This window comes from Astyanax mexicanus, chromosome 1, assembly GCF_023375975.1.
Source record: "Astyanax mexicanus isolate ESR-SI-001 chromosome 1, AstMex3_surface, whole genome shotgun sequence".
Taxonomy (NCBI): Eukaryota; Metazoa; Chordata; class Actinopteri; order Characiformes; family Acestrorhamphidae; genus Astyanax; species Astyanax mexicanus.
The window spans coordinates 116,263,155-116,283,096 of record NC_064408.1 but is presented as its reverse complement, the minus strand read 5'-3'; the positions used below and the strand labels follow the sequence as shown (position 1 = coordinate 116,283,096).

The following is a 19,942-nucleotide window of genomic DNA, read 5'->3' as shown; positions in this document are numbered from 1 at the left end:
TCCCTCTGACGACGGCAGCTTGATGGCAAAGCTGCATGATGGATAAGTTGAATTTACTTAAAAAAAATTGGAGGAAACCAGATGCCTTGAAAAAGTAAAGTAATGGGTAACGAAAACGTACGTTAACATAACTTAGAACGTCAAGCTATTCGACTAAAGGGGAAGTTGATTTAACTTTTTACATTTTTGTTATACTGTAAGCTGAGTTTACTTAACTTTTTTAAGGCAGCTGGTTTGCTTAAATGTTTTAAGAAAATGGGGAATGAAAACTTGAGTCTTTATCTTTGGTTGGAGCACACATTCACTGTGGCATTGTTTTAATAATCTTCTGCAACGTCCAATCGTTCAATCCAGCGTTGCATTAATTTTTCACCAAGATCTTGCAGCAGCATTGATGATGGTAGAGTCTGACCAACCACTGCACAAAGTCTTCTCCATCCAGCACATCCCAAAGATTCTCAATGAGGTTAAGATCTGGACTCTGTGGTGAACTCTCTCTCAATCCATGTGTGAAAATGATGAAGCACAACTTTCTTCAGTTAAATAGTGCAAAAACAGAGGCAATTTTGATCGGTACGTCTAACCAGACTCTATCAACCCCAATAACCAGTATCACATTCTCTGGCTACAACATTCCACTCTCCTCATCAGTTACCAATCTTGGCGTGAGGTTTGACCCACACCTCACCTTTGAGACTCATATTAAACACCTGTGCAAGATCTCCTTTCACCACCTCAGAAACATTTCCAAACTTCGCCGTACTCTGACCATATCTGATGCAGAAGAACTGGTCCACGAATTCATCTCATCTAGACTTGACTACTGCAATGCACTTCTTCTTGGGATTCCTGGCAAGAGTCTTCAGAGGCTACAGTATGTTCAGAACAGCGCTGCTCGGATCCTGATGAGAGTGCGAAAATATGAACATATTACACCCATCCTCCGCTCTCTTCATTGGCTCCCCATCTCTGCTAGGATTGGGTACAAGGTTTCCCTCCTCACCCACCAGTGCATCTACGGTAACGCTCCGGCTCCTCACTCCACTGACTTCATCACGGTCTCTACATTCTGCAAACACAAATCGCCTCCTCCCCCCCGAACTAAACTCAGCACCATGGGGGATCGGGCCTTCTCCGCTGCTGCTCCTCGCTTATGGAATGCTCTCCCTGACCATCTGAGGGCCCCGCAGTCGAGTGAGAGCTTCAAAAAAGGACTAAAAACCTTTCTGTTTAGCAGAACATATGATTGTTGATCTTATTTTTTTTTTTGTTGCTCTCTAGTACAGTAGTTTTTAGGTTTAGAGTGAGGTTCCTATAATGATGCTTCTGCGATGTCGCACTTTGAGATTTGTTTTAAATGTAAAGTGTGTTACAAATAAAATGTATTATTATTATTATTATTATTATTATTATTATTATTATTATTATTATTATTATTATTATTAAAATGATGCCCCATGAATCCTGATATTGAATATCTTGGAATATTCCTGTTATCATCAGGGAAGAAATATAAAATCCATTGATGGAATAACCTGGTCTATATTCAGTATATTCAGGTAGTCAGCTGACCTCTCTTACTATTGGTACAAATAAAGCAATTAAGCAAAAGAACGCTCAGGGCTAAAAGCCACTGCAAAAAACTTAATGATCAAAATCTGCCACCAAATCACTTTCTACTGTTCAATTACTGATCATTACATCACTAGTATTTATAGAGTGAACAACATCTGGGAAAATGAAAAGTCTGCATCTTTGCAGCCCTTAAACGACCCCTGCAGCTGTTTGTATAGATCTGCTCTGTTTGGTTCAGTCGGTCATTAGAGCAGCTCTTTTACAGGAGCCAGCAGGAACTGTTGCTTACGTTTGCATCATGCAGCCACAGCAGAACAGACATACTGAGAGAGAGAGAGAGAGAGAGAGAGAGAGAGAGAGAGAGTGTCTGAGGGTACCTGAACACAGGGCAGGCTGGGTTTGGAGGGGGACTTGCACAGTCTTTCTCTTCATACAGAGTCTCGGGGCAGTCCAGACCACCGTTGGCGGGTTTCTGGATGATCACACGGAATCGGCTCTGCTTGTTCTTCTGGCCAACGGTACCTGAAGACACGTCTGATCGAGTCAGAATGATAAAACTACACAGGCTGGGTTTCAAATCCAAAACTTTTCCCACAAACTCCTAAAAATAAAGCAGCTTCAAAGGGTTTTTTGAGGTATGCCATAGATTAATCACTTTATGTACCGTAATGAATGAATTTTGATGAAGAACTTTTAACTTCGCTTAGTGATTTTTGCTTTGGAACTCTCCAATGGAGACCATTTTTTAACCCAGTCTCTCTCTTATTATCAAATAATTAACACTGATCATAACTGAGGCGAGTGAGACCTGCGGTCCTTTAAATGTTGTGACCTCCTGGATGAGTAGTTCATGCCCTTTTGGAGTAATTTTGGTCGGCCGGTCACTCCTGGGAAGGTTCACCAGTGTTCCATGTTTTCTCCATTAGTGAATAATAGCTCTCACTGTGGTTCACTTGAGTCTTAAAGCTTTAGAAATGAATTTGTAATCTTTTCCAGACTGATAGATGATTAATGACTTTGTTTTCTCATCTGTTTTTGATTTTTTTCAGATCAAGGCATAATATGTTGCTTTTTGATATCTTTTATCTGCTTCATGTTGTCAGACAGGTTCTATTTAAGTGATTTCTTAATTCTACAAGTTTGGTAGTAGTCAGGCCTGGTTGTGTTTAGTAGTGAAATTAAACTCAGCTTCCAAAAGTGTGATTAATCACTGGTAATTTATGGTGGGTGGGCTAGATTGGTTTGGATGGTAACACTTTATTTGAAGGAACACAAATTAGCGTTTATTAATGTCTTATTGGGCTTTATTCTGTGTTATAAATGTTATTGGTGCTTAATTAGGGGTCTATTATGCGGAAATGATTAATAATGACTGTATAAGTTCTTATAGTGCACTATAAACAGTTATATAGCACCCTGTTAAGCAGATTATTAAGCATTAACTAGTAGCTAATTCTACATGTTATTAGTGTAAAATTGACAGCAGTTTGATCTATGTAAGTTTGGCATGAATATGGTTGTGCTGGAGTTTATTTAGTTAATAAGGGGTTAATAAGTCAATAATAGACTAAGACATGTACCATATTCTAAAGTGAGCTTCTATTCGAATTGGCTAATAGTTATAATGCTTAATAATCTGCTTAACAGGGTGCTAACATAACTGTTTATTGTGCACTATAAGAACTAATAAAGCCATTATTATTCATTTCCACATAACAGACCCCTAATTAAGCACCAATAACACTTACACAGACTAAAGCCTAATAAGTAGTGAATAAATCTTTTACAAATGTCTAATTAAGGCTTTATTAAGCAAATAATAAGACATTAATTAAAATAAAAGTGCTGAAGCTAAAAACAACCACATGATTAACTTACACAGAGCTGTTTAAAGTTAACAAACCCCTTTACTGGTGGGTTGTCCACGGCACGGTCACATTAAAAGAGCCCAGCCTATATAAATCTCTCCCTGTCCACTGATCTCATATTATAACACAGTGATCAGGTAGATCACGTCCTCGACTACTGCAATGCCCTGCTAACTGGCCTCCCGGCCTGTGTAGTAAAACCACTCCAGATGATTCAGAATGCAGCAGCACGTCTGGTCTTCAACCAACCAAAACGGGCACATGTCACCCCGCTGCTCATTGAGCTCCATTGGCTACCAGTTGATGCTCGCATCAAATTCAAAACTCTTACAATCGCCTACAAGGTGATGACAGTACAGGCTCCTTCCTACCTGCACTCGCTCCTGAAGGCTTACGCTACCTCCCGGCCGCTGCGCTCCTCCAGTGAACGTCGCCTCGCTTTACCAAACAAACATTCACACAAAGCAATCCAGACTGTTCTCATACAGAGTTCCCCAATGGTGGAACAAACTACCCTCCACTACCAGATCAGGAGAATCTCTCACTATCTTTAAGAAACTCCTGAAGACAGAACTCTTCAAAGAGCACTTACTCTCTTAACACCTCTAACAAACTAACTACTTCTAACCTCATCTCCTTCTTCCCCTCCTTCACTCCTCTATCCTATTATTCCCCTTTGACCTCCTTTTATCATCTATCCAAAGATGTTTTACCTTTAAACTTATTTTACATTGTACTTGACTATTGTAAGTCGCTTTGGACAAAAGCGTCTGACAAATGTAATGTAATGTGATCAAGGCTAATCCATTCACCGGAACAGAATCCCATCAGAGCAGTGGAGGTGCTAACAGCAGCAGGGGAAGATTGATGTGGGGGTGTGGAGTGAGGGGTCAGTGGACTGTGAATGATTATCTTATCATGTTATGAGGATAAATCTCAGTCATGCCACACTGCTGCTCTGCAAGGCTGCAGGAAGGTCACTGTCGGTTTGACCTCATGCAAGTGTGCTTTCTGCTGCGACCACAGTTACGTCCTACTCACTGTGTAGTGTAATTCTGTTGTGCTCTTCAAATACTCACTGTCATAAAAGTGTTCTAGAGTCTTAATTACATATTAATATATATTTTTACATTTATTTTTATTCCATTTTCCCCCAATTTAAAAGCCAATTACCCAACCCACTCATTAGGACTCCCCCTATTGCTAGTGATGCCCTGAAGGCCAATAATACTCCCCTCTGAGAGGCCAAAGAGCTTGCTGTTAGCACAATTAGCACTAATGCTAATGCTTCTCCAGCAGTGCTAGCCGGAGTTAGCAGCATGGTACAGGCCCAAAAATACTCACCTCTGGACAGCCAAAGAGCTGTCCAAATGCGCTTAGCATTGTTAGCGGCTAATGCTAATGCGGCTGGAAAACTAATTACATTTTTCAATGTTGGCTCAATTAAAACTTGAATAAATGTAATTAAAACACAATGAAATTAATATTATTTTGACATTTATTTTTTATCCCATTTTCTCCCCAATTTAAAGGCCAACTACCCAACCCACTTTTTAGGACTACCCCCTATCACTAGTGATGTACTAAAGGCCAATAATACTCCCCTCTGACTGGCCAAAGAGCTAGCTGTTAGCACGATTAGTGGCTTATGCTAATGCTGCTCCAGCAGTGCTAGCTGGGGTTAACAGCAGGCTACAGTCCAATAATACTCACCTGTGGATGGCCAAAAGCACTTAGCATAGTTAGCGGCTAATGCTAAAACAAGTTCAAGTACTAAATATTTTTTTTTTGGAACTTAATCACTTTCAGGTTTCCTGGATTAAAACATTACCAACTCTACCTCTTCACAACTTTATAACTGATGCTCTCAAACACATTAAGAGACAAGAAACTCAAGTAATTAACTCTTGAGGAGTTCAGCACAGCTGTTAACTGAAAAAGCCTGAATTCCAGGTGACTCTTCCTCATAAAACTGACTGAGAAAATCCAGCCAAGATGTGCAAAACTGTCTCTATCTAAGCAAGAGGAGCTACTTTATAGAATCTAAAATAAAATAAAACATATACTGGTTTGTTTAACACTTTTCCATGTGTTCTTTTGATAGTTTGGATGAGTTTAGCATTAATCAACTATGCAGACTATTTTAAAATAATAAAAAAAACTCTGAATTTAAGGTGAGTCCAAATTGTTGACTGGTACTGTATACATACAGCTCTGTAAGGGAGCACTTCAGTTGCTGAATCAGTTTATCTGATTTTGCTATTTATAGGTTTATAAATAGATAATAAATAAATAATAAATATATAAAGTAGATAGAGCATTTATTTAGAGCAGAAAATGAGAAATGGCTGAAAAAAAAAGATGCAGAGCTTTTAGACCTCAAATAATGCAAAGAAAACAAGTTCATCATATTCATAAAGTTTTAAGAGTTCAGAAATCAATATTTGGTGGTTTTTAATCACAGTTTTCATGCATCTTGGCATCATGTTCTCCTCCACCAGTCTTACACACTGCTTTTGGATAACTTTATGCTGCTTTACTCCTGGTGCAAAAATTCAAGCAGTTCAGTTTGGTTTTATGGTTTGTGATCATCCATCTTCCTCTTGATTCTATTCCAGAGGTTTTCAATTTGGTAAAATCAAAGAAAATCATTATTTTTAAGTGTTCTCTGATTTTTTCCAGAGCTGTAGTGCTGTAAAGTAGTGATTAGGGACTGTTCGCAGTAGTGAGGCTACTGAAAGTGTACCTGGTTCGCAGGATGTTGGGCAGGAAGTCCATTCACTGAATGCCGTTACTATGCAGTCCTTCTTACAGGGCAACACACACGACCTCACTGACGCCGGCCGAGGACCATCTGGACATCTAAAAACACACACACACACACACACACAAACACACACAATGGAAATAAAGCTCTGATTCTTGGAATGTTACACAACTGTAAAAAATAAATAAATAAATAAATAAATTGATTTATCCAATGATCCAAACTTAGCCAATCATAAGTTGCACTCACATCACAACATTATTATTATACTCACATGTAGATCAACATTTATTTTATTTTATTATTATTATTTATTACTATTACACGTAAATAACCAGTCATTTACCAGACGTTGTTTATAGTGTTTGTGTACTGTACATTATATGTACAAAAGTATTGGGAAAAATCAAGGGCATTTAATAAAGCACATCCAACTTTTGTTGGAGTAACTGTGTCTACTAGAATTCTAGAAGTCTTTCTACTAGAGTCTGGAGCATTGCTTGTTGGGATTTGATTGCATTCAGTTTAAGCTTTAGAGAGGTCAGGGTGTTGAATTATGATCATCACCTCACTTCATCATCCCCTAAACTCCTGAACTCCCCAACTTCTCTAAAAAGTACTGGATGAAGCTCCGTCATTCCAGAGAACACAGTTATTCTACTGCTCCCCACTGCTGGGGGGTTTAGACCCCTCTTGTCCAGGTCAGACACAAGCCTAGGCACTGGTTCATGTTTATCGGCTCGAAAGCTTTGTATTCTATTAGCAATACTTCTCTACAGTGAATTATCGCTCTGAAACACTGAAAAACAGAGTCTGTAACTTGGTTAACTCATTACGCTACTCAGTACGTTACGCACGGCGAAGTGGTACAGAAAGCGTGCGCACGGGCCTTTATCTTGTGCTCGTTCCAAATCCCCAACCATCCAAATGGGATTAATTATCAGGCTTAACTGCTGCCTGTCACCTCCACACACACACACCACCTGCTTCACACACCTCAGCAGCCTGCAAATACACACTCCAGCAGTGCAGGAGGACTGCACAGAGCGTACCTGTCGTATACGGCTTTTTTATATTTAAGGGCCCAAATTTAGTGATCTATAGGTGTGCCATCTTAACCCTCCTATTATGTTCATTTGTCAGGGGTTAATTTGACGCAGTTCATGTTTAATTATCCAAAAATGTCTGAAACCCCCCAAAAAAACCTAACAAGCAGTGTAATTTTTTTAATAACTCCATTACTAATTATTCAATCAAAATTTAGTGCAATGGAGTTCCTTACCTCTAACAGGTAATAGTTCAATTTACTCGTTTTTCATTAAAAATACATGTTCATACTTTAATATTTCACTACTTTATTAATTTTAAAAGACCAACAACATATAAAACAATAGTTTTACATAACATTGAAACATAACACTGCAATTTAGTTTTAGTTTTTGTAGTTTTCGCAGGGGGGGTTGCAAATATGTGAGATGAACCATTTTCATACACTAATTAAGGCAAGCAAAAGAAGTTTCATACTGAAAAAAAAATACTTTCAACTATTTTTCCTAGATTTTTAAACTGTAAAATGGGTCCATTTGACCTGAAACATAACAGGAGGGTTAAGATGCGTTACTGTGTGTTTGGAGAGGTGAGGATGCCAAAAATACACCTTCCGCAACTCGAAACGTACAGAAGAATGTACTAATTCTCTTAATTAATCATGGATATGTGTCACCAAATCAGTGAGTCACCTGCCATTCCCTTTAAGAGCCAGGTGCTCTCTGACTTTGGCAGATTGCTATTTTAACAGTGCAGTGCTTCAACACTTCTCAGCAGGGGAAACTGACCAGCACATCTCATTTTATACATGTTTTAAATTTATTTTAATATGTCTAGTTGTGCTCTCTAGTATGAATGAATGCCATGTGAGCTGATTTTAGTAAAAAAAAAAAGTGCTTTGGTGATCCAGTATAATGCTGCTTTAGTCCTGTGGAGGAGTGGGAGGCAGGGGAGAAACGATAGGATTTCGGCTCTTGCTCATGAATATTCATACATGCAAACATATCGATCTGTGTGCATCAAAAATGTATTTAGAGAGTGTTTATTGGTTAATTAAAAGTTGGTTTTGTGCACTACAGTGTGTCCTTGTGTGTGTGAACACTCGGTATGTAACTTTGCAAAGCACTGTAAGAAACAGAATTTTGTCTGTTTATAAACACAGAACATGATTACAAACAGGTGAATTGACTTAAAATTCAGGTGATGCCAAACATGATTGACAAAACTGTCCATGAATTGTCCTGTAGAAGACCAGAGGGAGGTGAATCATTTGAATTGTAGTCATTATAGTCAATTGAGGCTGTAGAGAGTGCCACATTCTCTCTATTACTCTCAACGAGCTTTTTTGAAGCTTCTCTAGAAGAGAAAGTTTTTATACCAGACTAGTCAGAAAGACCTGATTAACATATTTAAAACTTAAATATGCAGAAATTATTATTATTTTTTTTAAAGAGTGGAATTTTCTATTAACGCAAGGTGTGAACGAGCTCTTAGATAAAGCGGCGCCTCAAGGTCTTGCAGGTTTGATTCAGTGATAATGTTTGTTTTTCATTCGCTGTGAACACTGTAAACACCTGAACTCAATGAAATGAAAGAGGACAGGATATATCTCATTTTTCTCACAGAAAAAAATAAAATAAAGAATTCTCTCATGACTTTAGGGTGCGTTTTCTCGCCTGGAGGCAGATAAGGGTTTTAAAACAAACCACTTCTCTCAGCGTTGTGTTCTATTGATTCTATCACTGAGCAATAATCCGCTTTTATCAGCGTTATGGCCGGGCGAGGTTTATGAACGGTGGGGTCAGCTTTAATCCGCAGCTGTATGTTAAGCACCGCTCTGGCGCTGCCGATCCCCACTGGATAAAGATGAACCAGGGCAAAAAAAGAGGCCTCGGCCGAGGGGCCGGACAGTAATCTGATCTTTGGACGTAACCGGGCTTTGTCTGCCGCAGCTGTTCCGTGCCTTCATCCAATTGGAGACGGCTCAGCGGTTGATCGGGGTCAGCATTTAGCGCAGTGCGGCTCAGCCCGCCGCCGCCCGGCCGGACCCTTCATTAGTGTTATGGTGGCGAGGGAACTGGTCACGGTCAGCTACAGTCAGCATGCAGCGATTTATTTTTAATATCAGTAAATGGGATAAATCTGTGGCAGGAGATACAAATCCCATGAAGCACTGCATCCCATCGAACAAGAGAGTGTGAGAGTATGAGGGCTGGACAGGTGGCACTCATTTACAACGTAGCCGACCAAAAACATAGAGAAGGGACTGTCCAAGAACAAAAAAAAAAGATATTATAAAATAAGATATAGAACAAAATAAGATAAAAGTATAAAGGTAGGAATCATACGATGAGGATATGATGATATGATAAAACAAATGGCACATTTACACAAGTAAAATGTAAATAAGGAAAAGATAAATAGCCAGCTAAAACAAACCAAGAAAAGAGACTATGGCTGGCTTTACATGTATGGGAGGAGGCATGTGCTAGTCTTCACCCTCCTTGTGTGTTGGGGCATCACCAGTGATAGGGGGAGTCCTAATAAGTTGGCCCTTGTTGGACTGACAGTCAAGGCTGAGGCTAAGCGGACTAAAAAACTCTAAAAAAAAAAAAAAAACTCTGATGGGGCATCTCGAAGTTTGTTTTTGGTGTTGATCAAGGGTATTTGACAAATAAATTTATGTTTTGTGTATGTTAGGAGTGACCTGCTCATTTTAGTAGCGCTGATGGCATTTCATTAATATCAGCGTTAGTTTTATCGTACTTTTAATGAATCCAATATTATTTGTTTCTGTGCTTTACTTTTAATAAATATCATTTATTAGTAGTTGAATTTGTGTATACTTACCATGGGAAATGATGTTCCTCGACTGTTATAGTGTCATGTTTTAGCAGTGGGCCAGCAAATGGAACTATTTTAACTGGCGGAGGATTGACAAACAAACATATTGTATTTTTTTTCTATCCATTCATTCCATTTTTAACTCAAAATCTTTTAATAACAAGCAAGAATAGAACTGCTGTGCAGATGACCGCAGCACAGCAGTGCCAATATTACACAATATAGCACTCCTTCTCATATATTATTGCTTAATTATTCCACAGTTAGTTCTGACCATGCAATACGATTGTCTGAGAGGTCTTTTATGAGTGACATTATCAGCTGGTAATGCACTGTAACTGAAGGTCTCCATGTATTACTCTGCCACATGCAGGGAACTTAGCAATGATGCAGCGCTTACAAGCCAAATTGTGCAGCTATAAACAGAGCAGCTATGGAACTATTTTAACTTGCAGAGTTTTTATAACCAAATAGAACATATTTCCTCGTCCTCCTTAACTCAAAATCTTTGAAAAAACAGTGATAACGGAACTGTGGTATAATCGCAATAATACACTCAAGGTTCATGCTATAACGTGTAATATTGGCAACGCTGTGCTCCAGCAGTGCAAATATTAGACATTATAGCACAAACCTCATGTGATTGCGATTATACCACAGTTCTGTTTATTGAAATATTTTGAGTTAAAGAGGATGAGAAAATATGATCTGCTGGGTTATAAACTCCGCCAGTTAAAATAGTTTCATTGCTGCTCTGTTTGTAGCTGCACAATTTGGCTTGTAAGCGCTGCATCATTGCTAAGTTCCCTGCATGTGGCAGAGTAATACATGGAGACCTTCGGTTACAGTGCATTACCAGCTGATAATGTCACTCATAAAAGGCCTATTTTTTTTTTTTTTTTAGAAAATTTAGTTCAATTTCTCTACACACACCCAGGCCTGATTACTGACAGAATTGTAAAATAAAGAAATCACTTAAAAAAAAAAAACTATCTGGCAACATGAAGCAGCTTAAATATCTAAAAATGCAACACATTATGCTCTGAATATCCGAATAAATTCAAGAACAAGCACTGCAGCGTTTTAATTAGCATCAATCAAACACACAGTATACAGAGAGAGTACTTACTGTCTGCTGGAATATGAAGCACATTATATGTTTAAACACTGAGGGGCTCACAGCTAATCATTCCCACGTCTACTTTCCATGTGACTGATGCTAATGCCATCCCCAAAAATAAATGATTTAAATTATATTGAATTCTAACTCTGCAAACCCTCTGCAGGGTCTGGAACAGTTCCAGCAGCGTCATTAAGAGCAGTTCACGCGTTCTATCCAGCAGAAATGCCAAAAAAATTTAAATACAGTTTCCTCGCCTCCTCCCAGCTGTCATTACTCTTCTATTAGGAGTTTAATGTCGTAATTGGTGGTATGAAGAGAAGCGTCTCATTAAACTCACAGTGTCATTAGCACAGCTAAAAAAAAAACACACAGTTTAACCACTGGCGTTATGTTAACCCTTTAACATTAAAGTAAATGCAATCGCATATTTATGTATTTTAAATCAAATCTTAATAAAGATTTCCTGAAGGAAATGCTACTCCTACAACTAATAAACTGTTACTATCATGTTATTACATTTGTGTAATTACAATCTTACTACTACTTTGTTACTATCCTGTTGCTACTATGGTGTTATTACAATTGTGCTGTTACATTACAATATTGTTTACGTTATTGCAATGTTTTTGACATTTTTATTACATCACTATTAATGTTAATACTAATCTATTATTACTAAGTATTTACAATGCTATTACTCTGGTATTATTATTGCATTATTACAATGTTATTACATGATCCTACTACTGTGTTTTTTTACAATGCTATTACTATTAGAGTTTCTGTTTTTAACCACTGGCACTTTGGTAACTCTTTAACATCAAGGTAAAAGCAATTGTATATGTAAATATTTCAAATAAAAAAATTTATAAAGATTTTCTCAAGGAAACAGTACAACAAAAACTAAACTGTTATTATTATTACAGTTGTGTAATTACAATCTTAATAATATTTTGTTATTATTCTGCTGCTACTATGGTGTTAGTACATTTTTATTACAAATGTATCATTACATAACGTATTACTGGATGTTTTTACAATTGTGCTATTTCATTCTATATTACTAATGTTATTACAATGTTTCTGTATCACTAAAAGCAATATTTTTCATAATTACAATGTTATTACATGCTAATAGTACTTTGAAATACTATTACTAATTACAGTTTTTTTTTCTGTTTAAAGACCCAGTCTCCGAAATGAACACCTCTACTAGATGGTGGAGTTAACATGTGGCAAAAATGTCACTAATAATAATTATATATATAGGGGTTGGACAATGAAACTGAAACACCTGTCATTTTAGTGTGAAGGTTCTATTAGCAGGGTAAGAGCACAGTTCTGCTCTAAATATTGCAATGCTCACAACATTACGGGTGACATACCAGAGTTCAAAAGAGGACAAATTGTTGGTGCACGTCTTGCTGGAGCATCTGTGACCAAGACAGCAAGTCTTTGTGATGCATCAAGAGCCACGGTATCCAGGGTAATGTCAGCATACCACCAAAAAGAACCAACCACATCCAACAGGATTAACTGTGGATTGGTGCCTTTTTGTTACCGGTCAGTAGAAAAGGCACAGTCCTGTTAATTTAAGTTCAGAGGAGGTTAGATCAGCAGTGAAGGGGTTAAGAGAGAAGTCTTCAGTCGGAAGGCTGTCTGTGGTGAAATCGGTTCACACTGTTAAGCGTGGCACAGCGTGAAGTGAATGTGGGATTGGAGCGGTCGTCACTTTCTGTGTAGAACATCAAAGGCCCGGGCCCGGAGGTTCTGACACCGCAGCCTGTCTGCTTTGTGATTTCTGCCTGTGAGTGACAGCGTGAGTGGCAGCGTGAGTGACAGCGTGAGTGACAGCATGAGTGACAGCGCGTGGCCAGCGGCCCAGATCCTCACCGAGCCCCGGCTCAACTCCAGCCAGCCCTCAGCTGCTCCACACGTCCAGCAGAATCAGGCTGGTGGGGGAATATTCCAGAAAGCTCTGAATGGAGCGGCAGCTGGATTTGGACTTTTGAGGTGATGCTAAGTGGCTATCGCTAAAAATTGAGGTGATGATTCAGAAAAAATTATATTATTAATATTATTAGTATATAATTAGTATATTTCTGTTCTCAAAAGGTCAAAGCTAATTAGCCACAACATTAGAACCACCCATACCTGTGAAATCTTCGGTTTTGTCCAAGAAACTACCATATTTACCCCTGTTTCCTGCCGTGCTCCTGTATTAGCATTTTCCTGTAAATTTCTACAGGTGTTGCATTTAAAAAAAAAAAAAAAAACATTCATGGCTGCGGCAGTTGGCAGTTCTCGCGAGGTTAGGAACAACAAATCAGAGAGATGGATGGATGCAATGATAGAAAACACTGCAAAGAATGCCATTGATTTCAACATTACTACATACTATATCATGATACTGTGATACTCAACCTCTGTTGGCAGATGTGTGAAAAATATGGTACAAGTGGAGCATTGTGGAAACATTGTCTGACTGACTATATTTAGAGGGTAAATTGACAAAATTAGATTTTTTGAGCTTATTATGTTGTAATTGGGAGAGTGGGAGGGGCTAAAACGCATACTTATCTAATTCCTAATGAGACCAACGAGACTGGTTTGTAGCTTAGACACTCTGTTGTGTCGAGCATGAAGATTTCTCTCATCTTGTAGCGATTAAACTGCATTAAAGAACCAAACGCGCTTAATTACGGCCATTATCATCAATGGAAAATGACTGGACTAATTAGCCTGTTTGGGGCTCCATGTTTATTCAGCTTTCTCTAGCCTAGTTTTTCCTGGAGTGGAGAGATAGGCTTTGAGCGCAGGCTGTCAACTCCCTGAAGCAATCTATGCGTGTCACTCATTCATACACACACACACACACACACACACTTTAATATGAAGCAACTCATTAGCTCAGTGTGTGACTCTTTACCAGCTCTAGAAGTTGAAATCAGGGTGGAGCATTTCCATGAGTTCTTTGCCCTGCTAATGAAGTAATCAGCCTTCAAAGAGTTATCAAAGTGCCGCCAAGTGGAGGAAATGTAGCATGCATACTGTATTACTGCCTCATTACCATCATCTCAGACAATATTCTACATATTTTAGTTGATAAATGCAAATATAACCATGCAATATCATATAAAAATTGCTAGAGTCCAAACCAAGATTTTTCTTTTACATTGTTATGTTGTATACTGTACATTTTGCCCTATAAGGGGCGCTTAAAATCCTTTAAATTACCCCAAAATCCTTAACTACGCTAAGCGCTAGAATTTTCACTATTCGGAGATCAGTATATCGGACTGTATCCTGCTGCTAACCTTGGCTAGCACTGCACTAGCCAAGCATTAGCACATTAGCATTAGCACTAGCTTTTTTCGCTGTTCAGAAGGTGAGCATATCAGACTGTAGCCTGCTGCTGGAGCAGCGTTAGAATTACCTGCTAACTGTGCTAAGCACTTGCTTTTTTGCTGTTCAGAGGTGAATCTTATCAGCCTGTATCCTGCTGCTAATCTCGGCTAGCACTGCTGGAGCAGCATTATCATTAGCCACTGACAGTACTAAGTACTAACTCTTTCAGAAGTGTTCAGAAGTAAATATTATTGGCCTCTAGTGTGCTTCTAACCCCGGCTAGCACTGTTAGAGCAGCATTAGCATTACCTTCTAACAGTGCTAAGTGCTAGCTCTTTTGCTGTTGAGAGGTGAATGTTATCAGCCTGTAACCTGCTGCCAACCCAGGTTAGCGCTGCTGGAGCAGCATTAGCATTACTTGCTAACTGCATTAAGTGCTAGCTCTTTCGCCATTTAGAGGTGAGTATTAGAGGTGAGTACGTGGACAACTGGGAGAGTTTTCGGGAACGTCCAGCCCTCTTCCACCAAGACGGGCTTCACCCCAGCCGCCTGGGATCCACCGTCCTCTCTGGTAACATTGAGGCGGTGCTACGCCGGGACTGACTGGCTCTAACCAGTCATACCGGCCAGGTTAGTGGTCTAAGTAATGGGCAGTTTAGTAATATACATTGTTCTAATGAGTTATCTTGCCACTTTCCTGTGCATAAGGCTGTGAGTTTTAATTATGTGCCTTTTTCAGATACAAGTGCATTTTTACCTTGTAGGATTGAGACTGTGTCTGTCCCCCGTGTCGCTCGAAACCGAAAAACTCAGAAAATCTGTTTTAATAATCTTATTAAAATTAAAACAACAGCATCCGTCTCTCAGAGTACCAGCAGCGTCCGTATGAAACTAGGGCTATTAAATATAAGATCGCTAGCACCAAAATCAGTTATTGTAAAATGAAAAATAGAGACAATCCTAGATTCCTTTTCACTACTGTGGCTAAACTCACCGGCAGTCAAAAACAAACTAGCTCCGTTATCCCTGTCGACATTAATAGTAATGATTTCATGAAGTTCTTTGATGATAAAATTAATAGCATTAGACAAAAAATTCAGTATCACCCCCAAAATTTACTTATAGATATCGATGAATGCTGCTCCAGCTCTGAGACACACCTAGAGTGTTTCAGCCCGGTTACAGAAAAAGATTTACTTAGTGTAATTAACTCATCAAAATCAACATCATGTATATTAGATCCAGTACCCACACAATTATTGAAACAGACACTGCCAAAGGTGGGAAAATCATTACTAGAAATAGTAAATTCATCCCTTAGCATGGGCTACGTACCCAATTCTCTTAAGTTGGCGGTCATTAAGCCCATTATCAAAAAGCCAAATCTGGACCCCCGCGAGCTTGCTAATTATAGACCAATTTCTAATCTTTCCTTTATAGCCAAAATCCTAGAAAAAATTGTGTTTAACCAGCTGCGCTTGTATCTACAAAGTAATAGTATGCATGAGGTTTTTCAATCTGGATTTAGACAAAACCATAGTACTGAAACAACTCTACTTAGAGTAACTAATTATTTACTTTCAGCTCTTGATAGGGGCAGTAATGCCATCCTTGTACTGCTAGATCTAAGTGCTGCCTTTGACACCATAGATCACGCTATTCTACTTGATAGGTTAGAAAATCTTATAGGAATTAAAGGATCAGCCCTCACCTGGTTCAGATCTTATCTGAGAGATCGATTCCAGTGTGTTTACTTAAATAACGAATGCTCTTATCAGTCTAGAGTAAAATATGGTGTCCCTCAAGGATCAATACTGGGTCCATTACTCTTTACTCTTTATATGCTACCACTGGGTAAAATTATCCGTAGGCATGGTATTAACTTTCACTGCTATGCTGATGATACGCAACTTTACATATCTGCTAAACCCAACGAGGAGCTCTGTATAAATCAAATAACAGACTGTATTAAAGACATTAAAATTGGATGACACACAACTTTCTCTTACTTAATTCTGATAAAACTGAGGTCCTTCTATTAGGTCCTAATATTGATAAAAACATAAATGTTAATACTGTAGACATAGACGGTCACTTAATTATACCTGGTAAAACTGTGAGAAACCTTGGGGTCATCTTTGACCCAATTCTTTCGTTTGATGCTCACATATGTAGCATAGTCAAAATTGCATTCTTCCACTTAAGAAATATAGCTAAAATCCGCAGTATACTCTCTCTGGAAGATGCTGAGAAGCTGGTACATGCATTCATAACCTCCAGGCTGGACTACTGCAACGCGTTGTTGGCTGGAAGTCCACATAAATTACTCCATAAACTCCAGCTAGTTCAGAATGCAGCCGCAAGAGTGCTTACCAGAGCTAGAAAGTTCGATCACATTACACCTATTCTTTCATCCCTACACTGGCTACCTGTTAGATTTCGTATAGATTATAAAATACTTCTCCTGACGTATAAATCCCTCAATGGTCTGGCCCCGCATTATCTACAGGAACTCCTTACTCCTTACAATCCGCCGCGTTCCCTCCGCTCCCAAGACGCTGGCCTGTTATTAGTCCCGCGTATTAGAAAAAACTATGCAGGAGGAAGAGCGTTCTTTTATAAAGCTCCCCAACTTTGGAATAGCCTCCCTATTAATATACGGGACTCAGACACACTCTCAATCTTTAAATCTAGACTCAAAACATTTCTATTTGCTCAAGCTTTTGAGTAATGTCTCATTACAATTTTCTTCCTCTTACAGCTTATCCAGCAAATATAAACCCTGTCCTAATCATCTGCTTTCTCTTTCTCTCCCCATGTCCTGAGCTGCTGCTACCAGTGCCCATCCCACTCCAGCAGAGTTTTATAAAACCATTCTAACCCCTTTTTCTTCCCTCCCCTCTCTGTTCTCTCTCTCTGTCTTTCTCACATGTGCTGAGACGCCTGGCCGGCCGGTCTTCCTGGATGTGTCCGTCTGTGGTTCCAGCTTTCAGGAATCAGCCCTGTCCTTCTACTCATCAGAATTATTTCACAACCCTTCTAACTTCTGCTTTTTTCTCTTCCTTTCCTTTCTGTTTTCTCTATCTATCTCTTTTACATGTATGGAGATGCCCTGTTCCTGATGTTCCCAGCCTGGCTCTCCACTGCCCGCTGTGTTGTTCTCCGGCTCTGCAACCCTGCACTGATTACCATTAACACACTCAGTATCTGTTTCTGTATTAGCCATAGCTCTATAGTGTGCCCATCACATTCTTATATTCATAAATTAGTACCTGTTATATTAGCCATAGTTCACATTAATTCTCTGTACTGTTTTGTTCTGTTATTTGTTTGTTGTTTGTTGTTTATTTGTACTGAGCGGGTCAACCCGAGTAGGATGGGTTCCTCGGACTGAGTCTTGGTTCCTTCCAAGGTTTCTTCCTCTTAAAGGGAGTTTTTCCTTGCCACTGTGTCACCATAAAATTGGCATCTCTGTGGTGCTGCTCATAAGAGGCGTGGACCTGTTTTTCCTGTAAAGCGGCTTTGTGACAACCTTTGTCGTAAAAAGCGCTATATAAATAAAATTGAATTGAATTGAAATGGAATATTATCGACCTGTAGTCTGCTGCTAACCCCGGCTAGCACTGCTGGAGCAATAACACTGTTATAAAGATGCTTAGACTATTTTTTTGCCTTATATTAGCTATTTATAGGTTTATGTTTGAGTAAAATTAACATTGTTTCATTCTATAAATTACAGACATTTCTCCCAAATTCCAAATTAAAATTTTGTAATTTTAGAGCATTTATTTACAGAAAATGAAAAATGGCTTTCAGACACCAAATAATGCAAAGAAAACAAGTTCATATTCATAAATCAATATTTGGTGGAATAACACTGGTTTTTAATCACAGTTTTCATGCATCTTGGCATGATCTCCTTCACCAGTCTTACACACTGCTTTTGGATAGCTTTTTGCCTTTACTCCTGGTGCAAAAATTCAAGCAGTTTAGCTTTGTTTGATGGCTTGTGATCATCAATCTTGCTCTTGATTATATTGCAGAGATTTTCAATTTGCAAAGAAACTCATCCTTTTTAAGTGGTCTCTTCTTTTTATCGTTCAGAATTAGCAGTACCCGCTAACAGCACTAAGTGTTTGCTTTTTTACTTTTTCTATGTGGAACAAAATCTGGAAATCTAAGCTTACTGTAAATAAATGGAAGCACTTTAATAACCCAAATAAGCAGTTTTCAGAAGAAAATCTGTGTAGTCTAATATTTAGCTCTCGGTTGATTTTAAAATAAACTGTTTTTTTTTTTTTTACAGTTTTATTTACTTAACTTATCTGAATTAGAAGGAAAACATGGTCGCACCCCTGTTCTATACTAGTATTGCATATTGATCTTAATGTATAGACCAGAAAATAGATGTTCATTGATAGTGCACCTTATTATCTGGTGCGCCTTATAGTGCAAAAAATATTTAAACACATTTAGTCCAGTTAGTTTTGGTTTTACACTGCAGTTTAGTGTCACGCCTGGCCCTGCCTCTCCCTCACTCAGTTCTACCTGCAATCTCCAGTCTCAAAACTACGATATCCAGAATGCACCATACACTGACATCACTCCCACTCACGATCAACCAAAACACTGCACACGGCACCTTCAGTAATCAATCACCTGAATATTGATTTCACCTGTTTACCACCATACACAGAGTTCCTTACTCCACTCACTCCTTGCTTAGTATTTGTTGGTTTCCCACAAACAAAGCATTTTTCGTATTGCCTGTGTTTACTCTCTCGTGTTTTGACCATGTTTTTGTATTTTTCAATCCTGATCCTATGCTATCATCTTGCCATGTTTGACCCTTGTACTTGCATCTCTGTCTTTTGGTATGTTTAATCTCCATTGCTGCTGTTTACCAGTGTTGACTAGTTTTTGTATCACCCTTTAATCTAAAAAAAAGTTTAATTTGTCTAAAAGTCTAAAAGTCTGTTTAATTTATCTGTGCCTGTCAGAGTCCTGTCCAGTTATAACATTAGTGACATTAATTACATGGACTGCATCTCACTATACTTACTAACTACACTACACTAATAGGTTTGTATAATGTCTGTTCGGTGAGTTGCCGTTCCAGGTGTTGTGCCCAATTCTGACTTTCTGGGAGAATTTGACTCCCTGCAATTGAATGTAAATTATGCAGCAGAATGAGTGTAACAGATTCGCCTTGGATTCCTTTTCGTTTTGTTAATGAATATGGATTAATCTACAGTTACAGTAGATACAGCAGCCGCAAGCATTAGCTTATTTACCCATACAGCTGCATGACGCATTCACATGAACTGGGATAAGATTTTGGCACAGATTTTAGCTCCACACAGTTCTTTT

At 38.7% G+C, this 19,942-nt stretch overlaps 1 protein-coding gene across 1 annotated transcript in view; it reads right to left on the bottom strand.

Annotated features, from left to right (window-relative positions):
• The window catches only part of LOC103026784 (thrombospondin type-1 domain-containing protein 7A), a 285,301-nt gene that overhangs the window by 77,003 nt on the left and 188,356 nt on the right, over positions 1-19,942 (bottom strand). Inside the window, exons 10-11 of the mRNA XM_049467814.1 lie at positions 6,190-6,305; positions 1,953-2,097 (exon numbers count right to left, since the gene is read on the bottom strand). Coding sequence (XP_049323771.1) covers positions 1,953-2,097; positions 6,190-6,305 — 261 coding nt within the window. The remainder of the gene's footprint in view (positions 1-1,952; positions 2,098-6,189; positions 6,306-19,942) is intronic.